This window comes from Scyliorhinus canicula, chromosome 13 (genome assembly GCF_902713615.1).
Source record: "Scyliorhinus canicula chromosome 13, sScyCan1.1, whole genome shotgun sequence".
Classification (NCBI taxonomy): Eukaryota; Metazoa; Chordata; class Chondrichthyes; order Carcharhiniformes; family Scyliorhinidae; genus Scyliorhinus; species Scyliorhinus canicula.
In genome coordinates, this window is record NC_052158.1 from 22,302,771 (window position 1) to 22,322,250 (window position 19,480).

Here is a 19,480-nt window from a genome sequence, read left to right on the forward strand (position 1 = left end):
AAAGATCTATTTTTCCTATAGTGCCCCTTGAAGGACACATTCCTTGGCATTGCCTGCAATACGCTCTTTGAATGTAGCCGATTGTTCAGCAACCGTCCTTTCGACCACCATTTGAGTCCTACTCATTCGCATCAGATGCATTCACCTGCCAACGAAGCTGCCTTTCCCTCGATTAATTTCCCTACTCTGGATAGATACATGTTCGTTTCCATGGTCTAACAAACGTTAAGGTACAGTGCACACTGTCCCCTAAATGCACCACAACTGCTTCTGATCAGGTTGCTCCAACAGTTTCTGTGGAATCAGGTCCAACAGCACCCTCCTTCTTGTTAGACCATAACACACTACAGGAACCTGCACGCCTCTTCTCCAGTTGCGCTATCCGTATTGCGGTTTATTCCGATACTTGAATTTGTCTATTATAATTACTCAGTACCTTTTGAACCTCTCTACAATTTATTTGCTAACATGTTTCCATACATCACTTCCACTAGTTGGTGGTTTACATAAGAATAACTTTTATTGTCACAGGTAGGTTTACATTAACACTGCAATGAAGTTACTGTGAAAAGCCCCGCATCACCACACTCCGGCGTCTGTTCAGGTGCGCAGAGGGAGAATGCCGAATCTCAAAGTCACCGAACAGCACGTCTTTTGGAGCTTGTGGGAGGAAACCGGAGCACCCGGACGAAAGCCACGCAGCCACAGGGAGAACGTGCAAACCCTGCAAAGTCAGTGACCCAAGCTGGTAATCGAACCTGGAACCCTGGCGCTGTGAAGCAACAGTACTACCCACCGTGTTACCGTGCTATGGCACTGCTCAATCTTATTGCACTTTTTATATCCTTACCTCCCATGTGAGACATTATTTGACCTCGCTGGAAAATGTTTTACCATTAATCAACATTACGAACCCGCTCCAGCCCCTCAATTTTATTTCCAGCCTCTCTGAAATACATTGTACCCAATATTACATAACACCCAGTGCTACCCATCTTTCAGCAAAGTCTCTGCTATTGCGATAACATCACAGTTGCATTTGAGAGCCTGACACTCACGTTATTCTGATCTACGCTTTCAACTCCCCCCTTACTATGCCCCATCCTCGAAGACTTCCTGCAGCCTGTTCTAGTTCTATCAAACTAACCTAAAATTATATTTATCTTGATGCTACTCTCCGATATATGGTCCGGAAAGGTTAATACTTTTCGATTTTTCTGCTTCCCAGTGTCAGATTTCCTTCTCCACTCTGAAATTGCCTCCAGGTTCCCAATTCCCTTCGGTTATTCTGATGGTTAGACATTCGCTCTGTTCCTGCGCACTGCTTAGCTGCGATGTGGTCACCATTTCCACAGTTGCTATCCCTGTAACCTCAGCCTTCCGGTGCCCCCACATTGATTCCAGCTGCCCCTTAGGTTCTGCGACTCGGAGCCCACGTTTCTGCAGCTGATGACACTTCCTTTCGATGCAGTCATCGAGGAAACCTTGCATATGCACAAGCTTCCACACCTGATACGAAACTTAAATGTTAGTTGATCAGGAATTATTGTATATGAGTTCGAGATCCATGGTAGGTGAATTAACTTTATTTCCAGAAGCAACTAGGACATCAGAATCTTATCCGACTAACATAATAATATGGAAGATTGTGGGAGGCCAGAAAGGCGTGTATTGGAGTACTCAAATGTAGAAGTACGAACGACTGGATAAGACTTTCAGCAGCAAATGAATTGAGACATGGGGAAGTCAGGCGCAGTAAAGCTTGTGCACGTGTATATTTTAAAAACTGGCTTGGCCATATCGTCGGTGGTTGAGCTCGAGGTGAAATATAGAGTCAGAGAGTTTTCCACCAGAGGAAGAGACCCTTCGGCCGTTCCTGTATGCGGCAATCGAAGAGCTATCCCATTCTTCAACCGTTTGGCCAAAGCCTTATAGGATGAGGCGTCTCAGTGCTCATCTTAAATGTTGCAAGGATTCCTGCCTCCACTACCATTTGAGGCAACAAGTTACAGATTCTGATCACACTCTGTGCGAATTTTTTTTCCCTCAAATCTCCTCTAAATCTCTTGCCACTTACCTTAAATTACACAAGATCCCGAGAAGTTAGTTTTGGTGATGTCATTCATCACAAAATGAAACTGGAAATCAGCATGGAATTTAAACTAATTCAATACTTGCAGTCAAATAAGAAGTCTGCTCGTGTTCATACCGTGGAAGAATCGAGAGAGGTAGAACGAGGTGTCATGGAACCATCTAAGCCCTATAGTGCAGAAGGACGCCACTTGGCTTCCACACAGACAGTCAACCAATGCTGGAATTGAACACAGGTCCCTGGTTCTGTGAGACAGCAGTGCTAACTACTGTGTCACCGTGCCGCCCCACCACATCGTCACTGTAAATGTGAAAACGAACACTGTGCTTTCAAATAAGTTCTTCTGATGAACAACCTAATCAGGAGTAACGGGAGGGGCACAATGATGCATTCTTTAGGAACCAAATTTAATTACGTTTTGGCAAAAAATAACTCCCTGCACGTGATTCCTTGGCTACGACAGGAAACGAATAGAAGCCGAGGAAGGCGCCCAATCCGCTTGAAGTCCGGAGAATAGAATTGCTGGAGAATCCTGTGGAGAATCATGGCAAAGGTTGCAGATAGACGAGAAGGGAGAGTAGCGCCTTTGTCACAATCATTAAACAGTAGATTGTTAGTAATATGTTCCGTTTTTCGTATTATTCTTTAGTATTTAAGATTTAATTTGTATCATTTTCATACATTTGGCGCTATAGTTAACATAATGTTCGCTCTTCGATTTTAAATCATGTTTAATCCCTTTATGTATGGATATAAATCCAGGTTTGATCCATTCAATACAGGCCGCATCTTTCAAGTGGCAGGCAGTGACTAGTAGGGTTTTGCACGGATCAGTGCTAGCACCTCAGCTATTCACAATGTAAATTAATGACTTAGATGAGAAAACAATTTGTAATATATCCAAATTTTCAGTTGACACAACGCAGGGCGGGACGTTGAGCTGTGAGGGAGATGCAGAGATACTTGAATGTGATTCGGTAAAACGAGTGAGTGAGAAAAGGCATGCCAGATGCAATTCAACGTGAATAAATAATGTTATCCAGTTTGGCAGCAAAACAATGAATGAAGTGTATTATCCGAATGCCATAGATTGTGGGAGGGGAGTATGGAATCAGCCTTGCGTGTCCTTGTATTTGTATGGGTCGCTGAAAGTGCAGCATGTGGTGAATACGTGTGTTCTTCTGGTAAGGCAAAAGGTATGTTCGACTTCATAGCGAGATGATTCGAATGCAGGAGCAGGAATGGCTTGCTTCAGTTGTACAGGGCCTTGGTGAGACAACACCTGGAATACATTATGCAGTTTTGTCTCTTTACCTGTGGAGGAATGTTCTTGCTATGGAAGAAGTGCAGCAAAGTTTTACCATACTGATTCCTGGGATGGTGAGACTGACGTATGATGCGCGTTTGAGTTGGTTGATACTTTACTAGCTGTAGGTTAAAATAATTCAATGGGAACTCATTGAACCCTATGACATTCTAGCACAAGTATAAATGACTGATGCAGGAAGGATTTTCTCTATGGTGGGGGAGTCCCCAGATCCATCGTTCACCGTCAGAGGATTGGGGGTAAACCATTTAGAACTGAGATGAGGAGAAATTACTTCACCCACAGAATGGTGAGACTTCAGAATTCATTATCACAGAAGGCAGATGAGCCCAAAACATTGTATGTTTTCTGAGAGGTGTTTTCTTATTAGAAGAGGTTGAATCGACTAAGCCTGTTTTCATTGGAGTTTAAAAGAATGGGAGCTGAGACATATAGAATTCAAGGAGGCTTCACTTGTTAGATGCTGAGAGGTCCTGTCCTCTTGTGGGAGAGATTCGAACCAGAGGGCTTGACGAAAGCCGTCCACTTAATATACAAATGAGCAGGAATTTCTTGTCTCCAATGGTAGCGAATCTGTGAAATTCTTAACCGCAGAGCACTGTAGAGGATGTGTCGTTTAATATGTTGAAGGCTGACATGGAACGATGTTTAATTATTAAGGGAATCAACGGGCATGGGACAAGGCGGGAAAATTGAGTTAAGGATTACATCAGATCAGCCTTGAAAACATTGAATGGCGGAGCATTGACTTTGGGCCGAGTGGCCTAGGTGTTATGAATTATGACAATGAGTTGAATATTGCTTTTGCGACGAAAGGGATCGAAAAATCTGGAGATTATGTAGGGGGAGAGGGGGTGGCGGGAAGAGGTTACTCAGTTGGTTAATCAGCCATGATTGTCATGGAGGACGAAGCAGGCACGAAGGGCCGGAAAGCCTATTCCTGCTCCTACTTTATATGTTTCTATGTTTAATACTGGAAAACATTTTTTTAGTTAGTTTTTCTGTTCTTGAACTAATAGCTGTTTAGTCCAACTTATATTTATTGTCTGGTAACCATACTTCGCAAACACTACATGCACCATAACTACTTGATATATTCGCATCCTGTCCTGTGGAATTACTTGCCAGTCCTTTTAATTTCCCCATTATTTCTACATAATATTGAGCCAATGTTCAATGTTACCGAATACCTCTCTTTCTCAGCCTACCTGTTAATACATATGACTCTGTGGAAGCAGGGACGATAGTGGCGTTTAAAGGGCATCTTGAGCAATATATGAATAGGATGGAAATAGAGGGATACGGACCCTGGAAGTGCAGAAGATTTTAGTTTAGACGGGCAGCATGATCGGCGCAGGCTTGGAGGGCCGAAGGGCCTGGTCCTGTGCTGTACATTTCTTTGTTCTTTGTTCTTTTTTGGCATATTAATTTTTTCTCATGCTTTCATTATTATATATACCTTAATGTTGTTTGGCAGCTCCTCCACTCATCGACGAAACTCTAGTTAATTACATGTTCTAACATTTGGGTCCTCTCAGGGCATTTATATCATGGAAACATTTAGCAATTATTTTAAACGTTTCTTAATGCTTCTCTCGCTGTTTTGTCCAATTGATACCTGTGTCAGGTACATTTCATTCTTTCAGTATGGATTCAAAACATCCTATGGTGTTGAATGTCAAGTTGTTCTAACTTTTATTGATCCTTAGGGGCATCGCTCATATGCGCAAATTATTGCCTGGGGAGTCAGTTTTCAATTACAGTACGAGAAGGGACATTGATACAATAAGAATAACATGGTTGTTTACATTATGAAAGAATAATCTGCAGCCCCGATATTCTCCTGAGTCAACAAACCAAATATCTACTTTAATTACCCTAATTCGAGACAGTTAATTTTAAAACAGATTTCAGATTACATGGAGAAGCGGTTCATGTAGAAAATGTAACTTAATCTGCACAATGCTCTCCTACTTTCCGCTATTAACGTTCCGATCTATATTCCAAAAACAGTCATTCGTATATCTGTTGATCGTTCCGAGAAGCCTAAATGGAGACCCAGTTTGAAAAGGACCGTGGACGGTTTTTCTCAATAAACTACACAGCAAAGCGGCAACATTGCATAATTATTTCGAAATCCATCAACTCTGTGCTTTCGTTCTCTTTATAGAATGTGGTGGAACTGCACCAACACCGACGCCAACATCGGGCCAAGGTAGGATGCAGATTTGTTGGTGATTTTCAAGTTTCTGTGTCAACTGGTCCATGATGAAACACGTTCGTTTTGCCTTCTTCTCAAATACATATTCTTACTAAAGTAGGTATACCTCAGTCTTTCAAAGATAAATCAAGTTACAAATGAGTAGTCGTTGCAGAACCTCCAAGATTATTCGTTGTACGTACCCTAGCCCCTATTCAGTGTCAGGAATTTTCATAATACAAGCCTTTGAGAGATGTAAATATATTGGATCAGAAAAGAAAACTTTAGGAGGTTTAAGGCATAATTTGCGAATAGTAAAATATAGAAAATAATCCACCTGAAAGAATAGCATTAGGATTATAGATTTTTGTAATTTGATGCCTGGACATTTTCCATCAGGAGCAAAATGATATTTGCACATTAAAGTAAACGGTTCTTAAAGCCAATATAATACATAGCTCTGAGGCCAAATTTAGCAAATTGCTGTATAATTAGTTTGTGGCACAGGAAATAAAATTCTATGTTGTTGGGATAGTATTTTGTTGCTAGTTCATTTTGCGGAACGTCTGCTCTTTCTTTATTCTATCACATTTATTTACTATTTTGAATTGTAGAATCCGAAATATGTATCATATTTCACAATTTACGAGTAAATGGAAACGAAACATGCAACAGCCATTTAAATCACCGACCTTGTTCGGACATTCCGTGAGTTTATCGCTGCTCTGAAAACTACATCCCTATGCCCTACTTAGTCCCATGTGTGTTTAAATCTTCAAATCAGGAAAATCCATATTAGACAAGTTTAACATTTTCAATTAGCGGAGTGAAAGTGTGTTGTAACATTCTCCTACTTTGCATTCGAAATTTGTTTCCTTACCTTATTCCTGAAAGTTTTGTCTCTCGGGGATACATTGCCAAGTATCCCCACATTGTACGAGCAGCGAAATCTATGTATTTTTATCTGAACTCTTGACTTTGAATTTCGTCTTCAAAATTTTGATAAAATCACCGACCACATTTTCTAATTTAGAGGAAAGAATACGACTTTGTGCAACCTCCCCTCAGAGCAGAACCCTAGGTTTACAGATATGTTTTGGTCAATTTACACTGATAAGTCGCGAATGTCAATATCAATCTCATAAGATTTGATGCAGGAGCTGCTAACGATATTCTCGGTGTGGCATAAACAAGGCCTGGCATAGTTGAAACATATTTTCTGCTGCGCAGTACCTTCCTCTTTATGTTCGTACTAAGATCCTATGAAACGTTATGTTCTGCGCCATCAGGATATTTTATTGTTCCATGTGCCGCGATATAATTTAACTTTCAGAATCCGGTGATAACGATAAGTTGTGGACCTTCTAAAGCTGCAATAGCTGTTTCCGAAGTTGTGGTATCCAGAATTTTGCCGAAGGAGACTAACATGGGGATTGTATCACAATAGCATTATAACATGCTTGCACTAAAGTCCTCTGGATGTAAAAAATAAAATTTAATTAGTATTTTGAATTATGTTCTATGTGTGATCATGACGTTTCAGTGATCATATATCCGCACTCGTAACTCTCAAGGCCTCGACCGATTCTAGTTTCATGACTTACAATTACCACGTTTTCTCCACCTCTCACATGATTGGTAATGATTCGATCTGTTTGATTGCTGCAGTTAATTTTCTACTCATTGCAAACTGCAAAAACATAGAGAGTTCGGATTTAATATATTGTTTTGTTCATGATGGATCTTCTTTGTTTGCTCAGATTGGTATAATCGCCTAATATTCCTAGAAAACAGATGCTAACAACAAATAGACACTCAATATCCTGGTTTTTGGAACACAACAGATTATCATAATTAATTTCGCAATTAGAAGATGCATAGTCAGAGATATATTTTAATATGCTACCGGTTTTTACTTTTCAGATCTGGCTGACTGTCAACAAAAACTAGCTGATGCAGGTAAATTATATACCACAACAGCAATAAAAATCCCAAACTCCGTCTTGTTCTGATCATCTGCGATATAAAAGGGAATATGCTGAAAATTCACAGATTGCTGGCAGCCATTAGCGAAGATAAAATATTGGCAATGACATCAATACGGATATTTTTTGCTTCTCAGTTAATTGCTTAGTTTCCACCAAATTTTATTATTGGTAACAGATTAATAAACTTTCGGAAGCTTCTGTTTAGATTGCGACACTTATAATGGCGCAAAATTTATATTCGAAATGTGATGTCCTGCAAAAATCAAACATTGCCTATCAGCTGCCTTTATAAAACGCAGGTTTATTTTATTTATATCCCTTATTCTCTTCAATTAAATCGAGAGTGCTTGTCCTGCTAACGTTTGATCAGAGTGCTTATAGACTGCCGACAGTGCCGATGTCAAACATTCGGCCCACCGGCTCTCGGAAACAGCATATTATCCAGCCCGATAATGCCCCCCCCTCCCGCCCACTCACGGCCCTTCATCCCCAGATGATATCGCACTGAACCTTTTGAGCACTAAGAGGCAATTTTGAATGGCTAATCCACCTGACCTGCACATCTGTGAACTGTGGGACAAAGTTGGAACATCCGGAGGAAACCCACGCAGACAGGGAGCGAATGTACAAACGCCACACAGACAACGGGGGTCCCTAGTGCTTTGAGGTAGCAGTTGGAACACTGTGCCACTCACTTCTACTTAAAGGTAATTAAAGTAGAAGCCGCCTGGGATCACATTGCTCACAATTACCCAACCATGTGTATATCTAAAATCAAATCCTACTGAAAATACTTAACCTATCAGTCAAAAAAGGAACACAGCTAACTTTTCATTCAAACTGTTCAACAAAACTGGAAACTAGTAGCCAGGTAAATATCTTTAGCGACAGGGGTCAGCTGAAACAGGATGAAGAATCTTATAAAAATAAGTTTCCACACATAATGGGTCCGTTTGATGTTGGACTGAATGGGAATAGGCTTTTGATGAACCCTGCACAACCATTCAACCACTGTCGCAGAATCACGTACAGGATATACTCTGCCCTTAATGTCACTTCGTGTTTATTATAGTAGAAACAAAATTATCTTTCCGCGTTTGCTTCCCTGATTCCCGCTAATGTGTGTGCAATGCCTGACCGGAAGCTAAAAATGCTATTTGTATTAGCACGTTGAAAAATTCGGAAGGTCGACATGTATAAATTGAACAGCGGTGAGAACAGCGGTCAGCCGATGTCTAAATTATCCAATCCAATGCGATTGGAGTGGATAATTAAGTTCAACAGTAGGATGAGTGGAACGGGATAGAATTGTATCGATATCTCAGGCTCCGGCAAGCACCAAAAAAGAAAATCCATGGGTAAGACGACTTCCCTCAGTTAAATGGCGTGATCCTTTCAATACTGCAGGCACGTTATGGGATTGCTGGTTTTCACCTCTGCAGCTGCTTTCAGCCCTCGTTCAGATCACTAGGGAATATTGACAATTGGCGGGAGGAATTTAAGTGATCCGCTGAACTCCTCCGTTATTTTGTCCAGCAAACAGTCAACAAAAAAGGGTGGTTCTTGCTGCTGCTCTTCTGTTTACAATTTCCAGTCATTATTAATCATGTCTTCAGTGCAAACGTAATGAGAATAACGCCACAAACAGGGGGACTTTTTAATGGACATGGCACTTGATCCCAGCGAATCTTACATGAGTTTACGAAATATTACAGAGGCACAGAAGCATTATTCAGCTATGAAAAAACTATTTATCGTAGAAACGCATTAGAGCGAATAAAGCAGCTTTGTCGGCCACGAGAAGAGAAGACCATCAGTCCGGCATCGTTGGCAATATTCATGTTCCATTCAGTGTCTCTGTAAACAGTGGAGCGGAAATGAGAATTTTGAAGAAAAAGGCCCGAAGGGTAATAGTTACGAAAAACGTCTGAATTAGAGATACTGAAAGAATCAAACTTAACGTTTCTCGTGAATTTCACGAGTGGAGATTAAGATGGGTGTATTGGATAATTCCAAATGTATTAAATCCAGTTCTGCTAAATTACGATGCAGAATAGTTTCAGCAAGGAATATCTTGGCCGTTTTACAAATGACTTTACCAAGCCGAAGACATTTCGGAGAATGGGTAGTTGGACAGTGTAGTAATCCACGGGAGGCAGGAGTTCCGTCACCACACCAATATTTATTTACAATAACGATACTACAGGAGCAGCTACAAATAATGCTGCTAGCAGTCCAGTCAACTTAAGACTGGCTCACAAAGTCTACACAGGTGCTTATATGCCCCCCCTCAATGAGCTATCATTGAGGGAGCTCACACTCCAATTGGCCAACCAATAAGGCCAATTGGAGTTCATGACAGACAGGAAGGCTGATCGCCAGGAATAAAGTTTAGATTTCAAGGCATTACGCGATATCTAGGCGGTTGTGCTGTTAATAGCTGACATCCCATATAGTTATCAAATGTCTGAAAACTATTGAACATTTTCGGTGCGCTGGGACTAATTTTATCTTTTTGGCATTAACCTAATTCGGACAGTGTCAACTTAATCGCATATTTTACATCACTTCTGATTTTCGAAATAATTGGGGTGAAGATTAAAAAAAGTTCCATTTACAGTAAAGACCTATTTGAAAATTAGCACAATGATTCCAATGTTCAATGTTTGTATTATAGTCATCGTTGATTTTATAATAATAGAAGTAACATTCCGTTTTAATCCTTATTTTCAATGCAATTTAAAGAAAATGGTAAGCGCTGCATCAAGCTAATAGTTGCTTAATTGTGTTGTTTACAATAAACGTGAGATTAATTGCTTTTATCTTCTTTAAATATCATTGTCAACGCAATAATCCTTTATGAAGTTACAAAGTCCTAGTACATTCACTATTTACATTACATACATAAACTCTATGTTCCTGTATTTATAAGCACAAGACAGTACAGAACAGAAACAATTAATTACTTTTTAAAAATCAAAATGCATCTTTCGCAGCAGAGAATCCCTCGAGAAATTATACAACATTTGATCATCTATTTACATCCATTTACATTATGATAGATGCAATTGCTGCTAATGTAACAGAGAATTGTGTCCCAAGACGCTATTTCTCAATTTCTGTCCCATCCTTAAAGATACTTGGCATTCACTCAAACACACTCGAGAATTTTAGTGTAATTGCAGAGGTAATACCCCTCCACCATTTTAAGACAATGGTTGAATATGCGTTTGCAGATTTTTTTCATAATAATTTTCCTTTTCAACTTGGAGGCATAGGTACTCTCCTGAAATAAAAACTGTTGTATTATAGAATTTAACAGTGCAGAAGGAGGCCATTCGGCCCACCGAATTTACATCAGCCCTTGGAGAGAGCACCCCACTTAAGCCCACCCTATCCCCGTAACCGCACAATCCCCACCACAACCTTTTTGGACAGGAAGGGCAATTTGCCATGGCCAATCCATCTAACAACCTGCACATCTTTGGACTACGGAAGGAAAGCGGAGCACCCGGAGGAAACGCCGACAGACACGGGGAGAACGGGTACACGCCACACGACAGTGAACCAAGCCGGGAATCGAACCTGGGACCTTGGGGCTGTGAAGCAACTGTGCTAACCACTAAATCACTACTGCGTACGTTAACATGCTATGTGCAATTACGGTTCAAGCAGGATTTTCTATACTAGATGCGCACTTCTTTTCCTATTGAATAAATAAAACGCTATTATCGCTGCTGCGGCCTTTCAATTCAGCCTGTGTTGCTGTCTCTTGTATTTTAACACCAGGTCATGAAAAACACCTCAAAAATAATATCGCTTTTTGTTGAAGTCTGCTGTACGATATTAAGCAGACTTTAGTTTGTAAATAACTCAAATGCTTGAATGTTGTTGAAAGAAGTCATATGGAAACTTGTCGTCTTGTATTCATGCGGACAATTCGTAAGGCTATAAATATAAGGGGAATTTTTACGCTCAGAGAAGACAGTGCAGATTGTTTGACAAGTCGGCTCTGATTGACGGGAGCATTACAATAAAAATGCACCAATTTATTGTGTATGTTAACTCCCAAGCATTATTTGTCATTTAAATCAGACAGCTTGACCCTGGTGGGTGAAGACATATCATTGGGGAATTAAAATTAACTTGGTAACTCCGAATTTCAGCTTGTAGAGTGAAGGATAATGAATACACGAGCGACGCTAAATTTGAAGTTTCCAATAATCGAGGCATCAGTGAACAGCTGCAGAACGACACATAACGGGTTAGATAGATTATATAAGGATTTGTTATTTTTACAATTGTACTATAATTTCAGCAGTATTTATTTATCCACCTAGAACAGTTCTCAACCTTTTTTAACCCATGGACCCCTTTTCCTCTTAATTTTTTTTGTGGACCCCCATAGCCATTCACCAGAAAAAAAAAGCTTCTTATATGTGTGGTAAACTCATCTTAAAGTCCATCTACCTTACCGTGAGGGTTGGACACGGATTAGCGGTATTTTCGTCGGTTGCCAAACTTATTCTAATATGAAAAGTAATGAAAAAAACTTTTTACTGACTAAATTGAACTAAATTACTCTAAAAATAACCAATTCATATCAAATATACACAGTTTCTAGTGATTACTGTGTTAAAGAGAGAGAGAGAGAAAGGTGAATATTCATCATGAAAACAAACATTTTTTTCTTCTACTTAATTCTCAGTAATAACAATTGTTCTGAAGTAGAATTGCTCTACGGACCGCTAAAATACCACCGTGGACCCCCAATTCGGTATTTTTTTTTGTGTGGACCCCCAGTAATGTTACATGGACCCCCAGGGACCCCCATGCGGACCCCGGTTGAGAACCACTGACCTAGAAGATGGAAAATTTTTACTGCGAAGCTGTATTGATGGCACTGTAACCGTTGGAGCTTCGGTTCAACAGGATTTGTAATGTCGCAAGTCGTGGCTCAAAATGAGGCAAATGGGCAGTCAGGAAGTATCATTAAATTATCATACGTGAACCGGAAAGTTAAAAGAGGAAGTTGTAGGACGATGGAAAAATATACATTGGATTGCAGCTTTTGGGGGCGCTGTTATATTGTCGGTTGATCAATACAGCTCACAGCAAATCACCCACCCACAACGCACTTCACTTGATTGTCTTCGAAAAGACTTCGATTAAAAACAAATTGGGAGAGTTTCATGACGGCAAGTTGATGCCATATCAGCTAGAGTTACACGACCAAACTTTGAATTACCCCAATTGAAATGTCCCTGGGCGAAACACGAGCGTCAGATATGGAAATGAATGTAAAGCGAATAATTCAACAAAGGTAACCATTCACAATTAAACAGTAGAATGTGTTTGGACAATAATTGAGGACGAAATGTAAACGTTATATTTTTCAGAAATCAAAACATTACAAGGCTCGGCTGCGTCTGGCGGTGAGGAAAATCTCTCGATTGCTCATTGAGTGTGTGCTTCAGTAAGAATATTATAATTATCGCAATGAAAACAGACTGTTGGTTCCACATGTTTTCTCGAATTCCGATTGATCACATTGGCCGTCTCGATTGGTAGCTCCCCACACTTCAGTATTAATTGAAGCAATATTGAACTGCATAATACTGAGATTAGCAGTGAGAGAACGAAGAGCTTTCTGGTGTGCTGGGCCTTCGGTGCATTAGTACATGAATCATAAAAAAATTGGGCGCAACTGGAATGTTGTTTTTTTTGCAAGGGAATGTAATATAAAGGAGGGCAAGAGTTGCCCGGTAATACAGAATATGAATATTGCTGTAAAAACTGGATTGCTGTTTAAATCTTTTCATTTCGCATTGAACACGACAGGTGAACGAATTTCAGATTTCAAAGGGAACAATAATTAGTATTGCATGAGAAGGGTTTGGGGCTCTTGATTCATTGGTGCACCGGCACATGCACCGCCAAGCAACCACCCGCCATGCTTTGATTGAATCAAAATGTCCACCGTCTGGGCATAACCTTTTTGCCTGCACGACACTGGTGCATGCATATGGATATTTGCAGCTACTGGAAAGTTTAACTAACTTTCAAATCGACCAGACTAATTATCTTAAATTGTTTGGTCGCTAAATTTTGAGCTCACTCGGGATTGCTCAGAAAATGCTGCAGAGTAAGTGTCATACGTGATATTAGACAATGTTGTTCCGAGGTCAATTCCAAGATCCCGAACATTATGGTACTGAAAGAATGGCGAATGACTTGGAGAGAAATATAGATTTCCTGAGCTCACATGTGCCATTTACCTTTTCCTTCTCGGTGCTGGTGGCAGCGGGTTTTCAGAGTAGTCACGACGAGTTCTTACTAATTGTAATTTAATTTGTGAATATTGCAGCCACAGTATACGTGCTGAAGAAGGAGTGACCATGAATGTGATGAATTGGAACACGAAGGCGTCGAGTTCCGAGATGGTTCCTAGAGTTTTCTTTTTACATTGTGGTCACAGTCGTGGAATTAAATGTGCTTTTGATTTCAGCATCACAAACTTGTTACGTCACAGCAGGCGGCGATTTGCGCCATCGCCATTGCTCCAGGCCTCAAAATGAGCGTTAATGCTTTGTGCCACCCTCTGCCTTTTGCTCTGCTCATTGTTTAACTTCAACTAATCATCTACTGGCCTCCAGAATGTGTCGATTAAACCAACCTTCACCACATTTCCAGTCAACGCATTCCAGACCCAACCATTCGTGGTGTGAACAGATTTTTTTTCTCACATCACTTTTGTCACTTTTGCAAATCACTTTATATATGTGCCCTCCCCTTCTTGACACTATTCCAATGGCAACGGTTTACCTCAATTCACTTAGCCCGGTCTCGTCAGAATTTTGAATTTCGCCGTGAACTCTCCTCTCAGCCCTCATCTCTCCAAGGAAAACAGCCCCAACCCTCCGATCCATCCTCACCGTGACGTTTTGCTTTATCGGAACTATTCTAGTGAACCACTTTCGCATATTATCCCCAATGCGTTCACACCCTTCCTTTAATGTGACACACGCAGAACTGTACATAATGTTTCATCTGAGTTCTAAATAGTGACGTATAAATTAAATATAACTTCGTTTTCCTTGCACTCAAGGCCCTGCCAATACATCTCGGACTACCACATGCTTTAATAATTGCTTTCACGACGGTACCTGTCGCCTTCAATGATCTATGCACATGCATTTGTCCCTCTGTTCCTGCACCTAAATAATTTGACACCTTATTTTATTTGCGGTTTCTCCATCGTGTTTGCGTATTGAACGTCAGCTGATATCATTTGCTCACTCCCCAAATTTGTATATGTCCCTTTCAGGGTCTATACTCTCCTCTTCAGTTTACAACACTTCAAATTTTCGTATCATGGGCAAACTTTGAAATCATCCCCTGCACACCAAGATCTAGCTCATCTATATATATCAGGAAAAGCAAAACTCCCAAAGCCGACCCCTGAGGAACATTATTGCTCACCTTCCCCAGCTCGAAACATATGCATTGATCAGACTCTATGCTTCCCACCATTGAGTCCATTTTGTGTTCCCATTATATTGTACATTGATGGCATGAGCTGTAACTTTTCTCACAATTCTGTTCCGTGGTGCTTTTTCCAATGTCTTTTCAAAGACCATGGGAAACATCAAGGGCATTAGCCCTTAGTGCTAGCTCCTCAAAAACCCCAGCAAGTTTGGATTCCTTGTCACGATTCTCTTGAATTTACCGTGCAAGTGCAGTCGGCAGTTAGGAAGGCAAATGCAATGTTAACATTCATGTCGAGAGGGCTACAATACATGGCCAGGGATGCATTTCTGAGGCTAAATAAGGCTCTGGTCAGACCTCATTTGGAGTATTGTGAGTAGGTTTCGGCCCTTTATCTAAGGAAGGATGTGCTGGCCTTGGAAAGGGTCCAGAGGAGGTTGACAAGAATTATCCCTGGAATGAAGAGTTTGTCGTATGAGGAAAGTTTGAGGACTATGCGTCTGTAATCGTTGAAGTTTAGAAGGCTGAGAGGGGATATTATTGAAACTTGCAGGATACTGCGGGGCCTGGATAGAGTGGACGTGGACAGGATTTTTCCACTTGTAGGAAAAACTAGAAGCATAGCACACAATCTCAGACTAAAGTGACTACCCTTTAAAACAGAGATGAGTAATTTCATTAGCCAGAGGGTGGTGAATCTGTGGAATTCTTTGCCTCTGAAGGCTGTGGAGGCCAAATCACTGAGTGTATTTAAGTATGTTCTTGTTTAATATGGGGACCAGGGGTTATGGGGAGAAGGCAGGAGAATGGGATGATGAGCAAAATAACAGCCATGATTGCATGGCGGAGCAGACTCGATGGGCTGAGTGGCCTAATTGTGCTCCAATGTCGTATAGTCTAAGGAAAATATGATTTGACATTTAGAAATCCATGTTGCCTCTCTTTCTTATCAACAGATTTTTTTCCGGAAATATGGTGGAATTTGAATTTTTGAGGGACGTAGTCAGCGTGGAGAGAAAGGAATGTTTGGGCTTGATAGCACTGCGGCTTCACAGCACCAGGGTCCCAGGTTCGATTTCTGGCTGGACCACTGGCTGTGCGGAGTCTGCATGTTCTCCCCGTGTCTGAGTCAGTTTCCTCCGGGTGCTCCAGTTTCCTCCCACAGTCCAATGCCGTGCAGGTTAGGTGGATTGGCCATGCTTAGGGCAAGTGTCCTAAACATTTTGGACGAGTTATTGGGTTGCGGGGATAGGGTGGAAATGAGGGCTTAAGTAGATCAGTGCAGATTCGACGGGTTGAAAGGCCTCCTTTTGCACAGTATGTTCTATGTTGACTGATATTGCCCTGCCCTCCCTCACCTCCGCTGCGTCTGGGGAAGACAGGAATATTTTGTAGAGCTCCCCTGCAATTTCCATTTTAACTTACTTCAATATCCATAGATTCAGCTACCCTTGTCAACTTTAATTACCGACAATCTGTTCAAACCTTCCTCCTTATCAATTCCGTACCAGTCAAGTGTCCTCGCTTATTGCCATGGCACGAATTACAGTTAGAAATTTGGTTTGATTTGCCCAAACTAGGTGATTGTGGAAAACAATAGTGATTGTTCAGTTGCTGAGTTGCTCTCGTAGCCTCGTAGCCTCCTCCTAGAAGTAAGGGACAACTTCACGTTTACGGTTGTTATCTAAGGGATAGTGTTCCACGTTCAATCATCTTTCTATGCGACATGAACATCATAATGATAATCTTTATTATTGTCACAAGTAGGCTGACACTAACCTTGCAATAAAGTTACTGTGAAAATCCTCCAGTCGCCACGGTCCGGTGCCTGTTCGGATACACAAAGGGAGAATTCAGAATGTATAATTCACTTCGCAGGCATGTCTTGACACGGGGAGAACGGACACGGGGAAAATGTACAGACTCCGCACAGCCAGTGACCCAAGCTGGGAATCGAACCATGCGACCATGGCATTGTGAATCAACAGTGCCACAGTGCCTCCCATCATTCCGATCATTATAAGGTTGATGATGGTTATGTTCGCTGATGACTTGGCAGTGCTAGGTCCTGTCTAAATAGTCCAAACATACTGTCATTGCGTGAAATGAAACCTAGACCCTGAGGCTTATAATATGTGGCAAATAACCGCAGCCCAATGCAAGTCCCTGACAATGACGTATATAACGAGAAATTAATCAATACCCCACCATTAATAACCCGGGATTCGTATATAGAACATAGAATAGTACAGCACAGTACAGGTCCTTCTGCCCACGATGCTGTGCCGCCCATTTATCCCAATCTAAGATCAACCTAACCTACACTTCTTCAATGTAGTGCTGTCCATGTGCCTGTCGAACAGTCACTTAAATGTCCCTAATGACTCTGACTCCACCACCTCTGCCGGCAGTGCATTCCACACACCCACCACTGTCTCTGTAAAGAACCTACGTCTGATATCTCCTCTATACCTGCCTCCAATCACCTTAAAATTATGTACTGTCGTGAAAGCAATTTCCACCCTGGGAAAAAGTCTCTGGCTATCCACTCTATTCATGCCTCGCATCACATTGTACACCTCGATCAAATCAACACTCTACCTCCTTAGCTCCAATGAGAAAAGCCCTAGCTCCCTGAACCTTTCTTCATAACACGCACTCCAGTCCAATCAGCATCCTGGTAATTCTCCATGTACCCTCTCCAAAGCATCCACATCCTTCCTATAAAGAGGCGACCAGAACTGGACACAATATTCCAAGTGTGGTCTAACTAGACGTTGATAAAGCTGCAGCAAAACCTCGCAGTTCTTAAACTCAATCCTCCTGTTAATGAAAGTCAACACACCATACGCCTTCTTAACAACCCTCTCAACCTGGGTGGCAACTTTGAGGGATTTATGTATTTAGACCCCAAGATCCCTCTGTTCCTCCACACTTCCAAAATCCTGCCTTTAACCCTATATTCAGCATTAAAATTGGACCTTCCAAAATGAATCACTTCGCATTTATCAAGGTTGAACTCCATCTGCCACTTCTCAGCCCAGCTCTGCATCATGTCACTCTCCTGTTGAAACCAACAACAACCCTCAACACCATCATAAACTCCACCAATAATGGTGTCATCGGCAAACTTACTAACCCACCCTTCCACTTCCTCATCCAAGGCATTTATAAAACCCACATAGAGCTGAGGTCCCAGAACAGCTGAGGTCCTTGCGGGTCACGACTGGTCACCGACGTCCAGGCGGAATAATTTCCATCCACTACCACTCACTGTCTTCTTTCGGCCAGCCAATTCTGTATCCAGACAGCCAAATTTCCCTGTATCCCGTGCCCCCTTCCTTTGTGAATGATCCTACCATGGGGAGCCTTATCAAATGCCTTACTGCCCGACCTTCAGCAACGTGTCTCGTCACATCCTCAAAGAATTCAATGAGGCATGTGAGGCATGACTTGTCTATCACAAAGCCATGCTAACTATCTTTAATCAGACCATGTTTTTCTAAATAATTATGAATCCAATCTCTCAGAATCCTTTCCAACATTTTGCTCACCACAGACGTAAGACAAATGGGTCAGTAATTCCCAGGGATTTTCCTATTCCCTTTCTTGAATTGGGTAAACAACATTCACCTCCCTCCAATCATCCGGCACTACTCCAGTGAGCGTGTGGACGCAAAGTTAATCGCCAACGGTGCAGCAATCTCCTCCCTCCATTCCTTTAAAAAAATTTAGAGTATCCAATTATTTTTTCCAATAAAGGGGCAATTTAGCTTTACCAATCCACCTACCTGCACATCTTTGGGTTCTGGGGTCGAAACCCATACGGACACGGGGTGAATGTGCAAACTCCTCACAGACAGCGACCCAGGGCCGGGATTCGAACCCAGGTCCTCAGCCCCGTAGGCAGCAATGCTAACCACTGTGCCACCGTGTTGCCCCACCTCCCTCCATTCCTGGAGTAACCTTGGGTATATCCAGTCAGGTCCAGGGGACTTACCTATACTGATCCTTTTCAAAATTTCCAGCACATCCCTCTTCTTAATATCAACCTTTTCGAGTCTATTAACCTGTTTCAAACTGTTCTCATGGGCAATACGTCTCCTCTCTCCAGTGAATACTGAGGCAAAGTATTCTTTTATGGCCTCCGATATCTCTTCAGATTCTAGGCACAAGTTCATTCCATTATCCCTGATCGCCTGTACTCTCACTCTGATCATTCTCTTATTTTTACATAGGTGCACAGCGCCTTGGGAGTTTTCCCTAATCCTTCCCGCCAGGGCTTTTTCATGTCCCCTTATAGCTCTCCTCAGTCCATTTTTGAGTTCCTTCCTGGCTACCTTGTAACCCTCTGGAGCCGAGTCAGATCCTTGTTTCCTCAACCT

General features: G+C 41.6%; 1 protein-coding gene across 1 annotated transcript in view; it reads left to right on the forward strand.

Annotated features, from left to right (window-relative positions):
* Positions 1 to 19,480, forward strand: part of LOC119976524 (golgin subfamily A member 4-like) — a 1,176,663-nt gene that overhangs the window by 86,546 nt on the left and 1,070,637 nt on the right. Inside the window, exons 12-15 of the mRNA XM_038817077.1 lie at positions 5,590 to 5,634; positions 7,543 to 7,578; positions 10,353 to 10,358; positions 13,007 to 13,042. Coding sequence (XP_038673005.1) covers positions 5,590 to 5,634; positions 7,543 to 7,578; positions 10,353 to 10,358; positions 13,007 to 13,042 — 123 coding nt within the window. The remainder of the gene's footprint in view (positions 1 to 5,589; positions 5,635 to 7,542; positions 7,579 to 10,352; positions 10,359 to 13,006; positions 13,043 to 19,480) is intronic.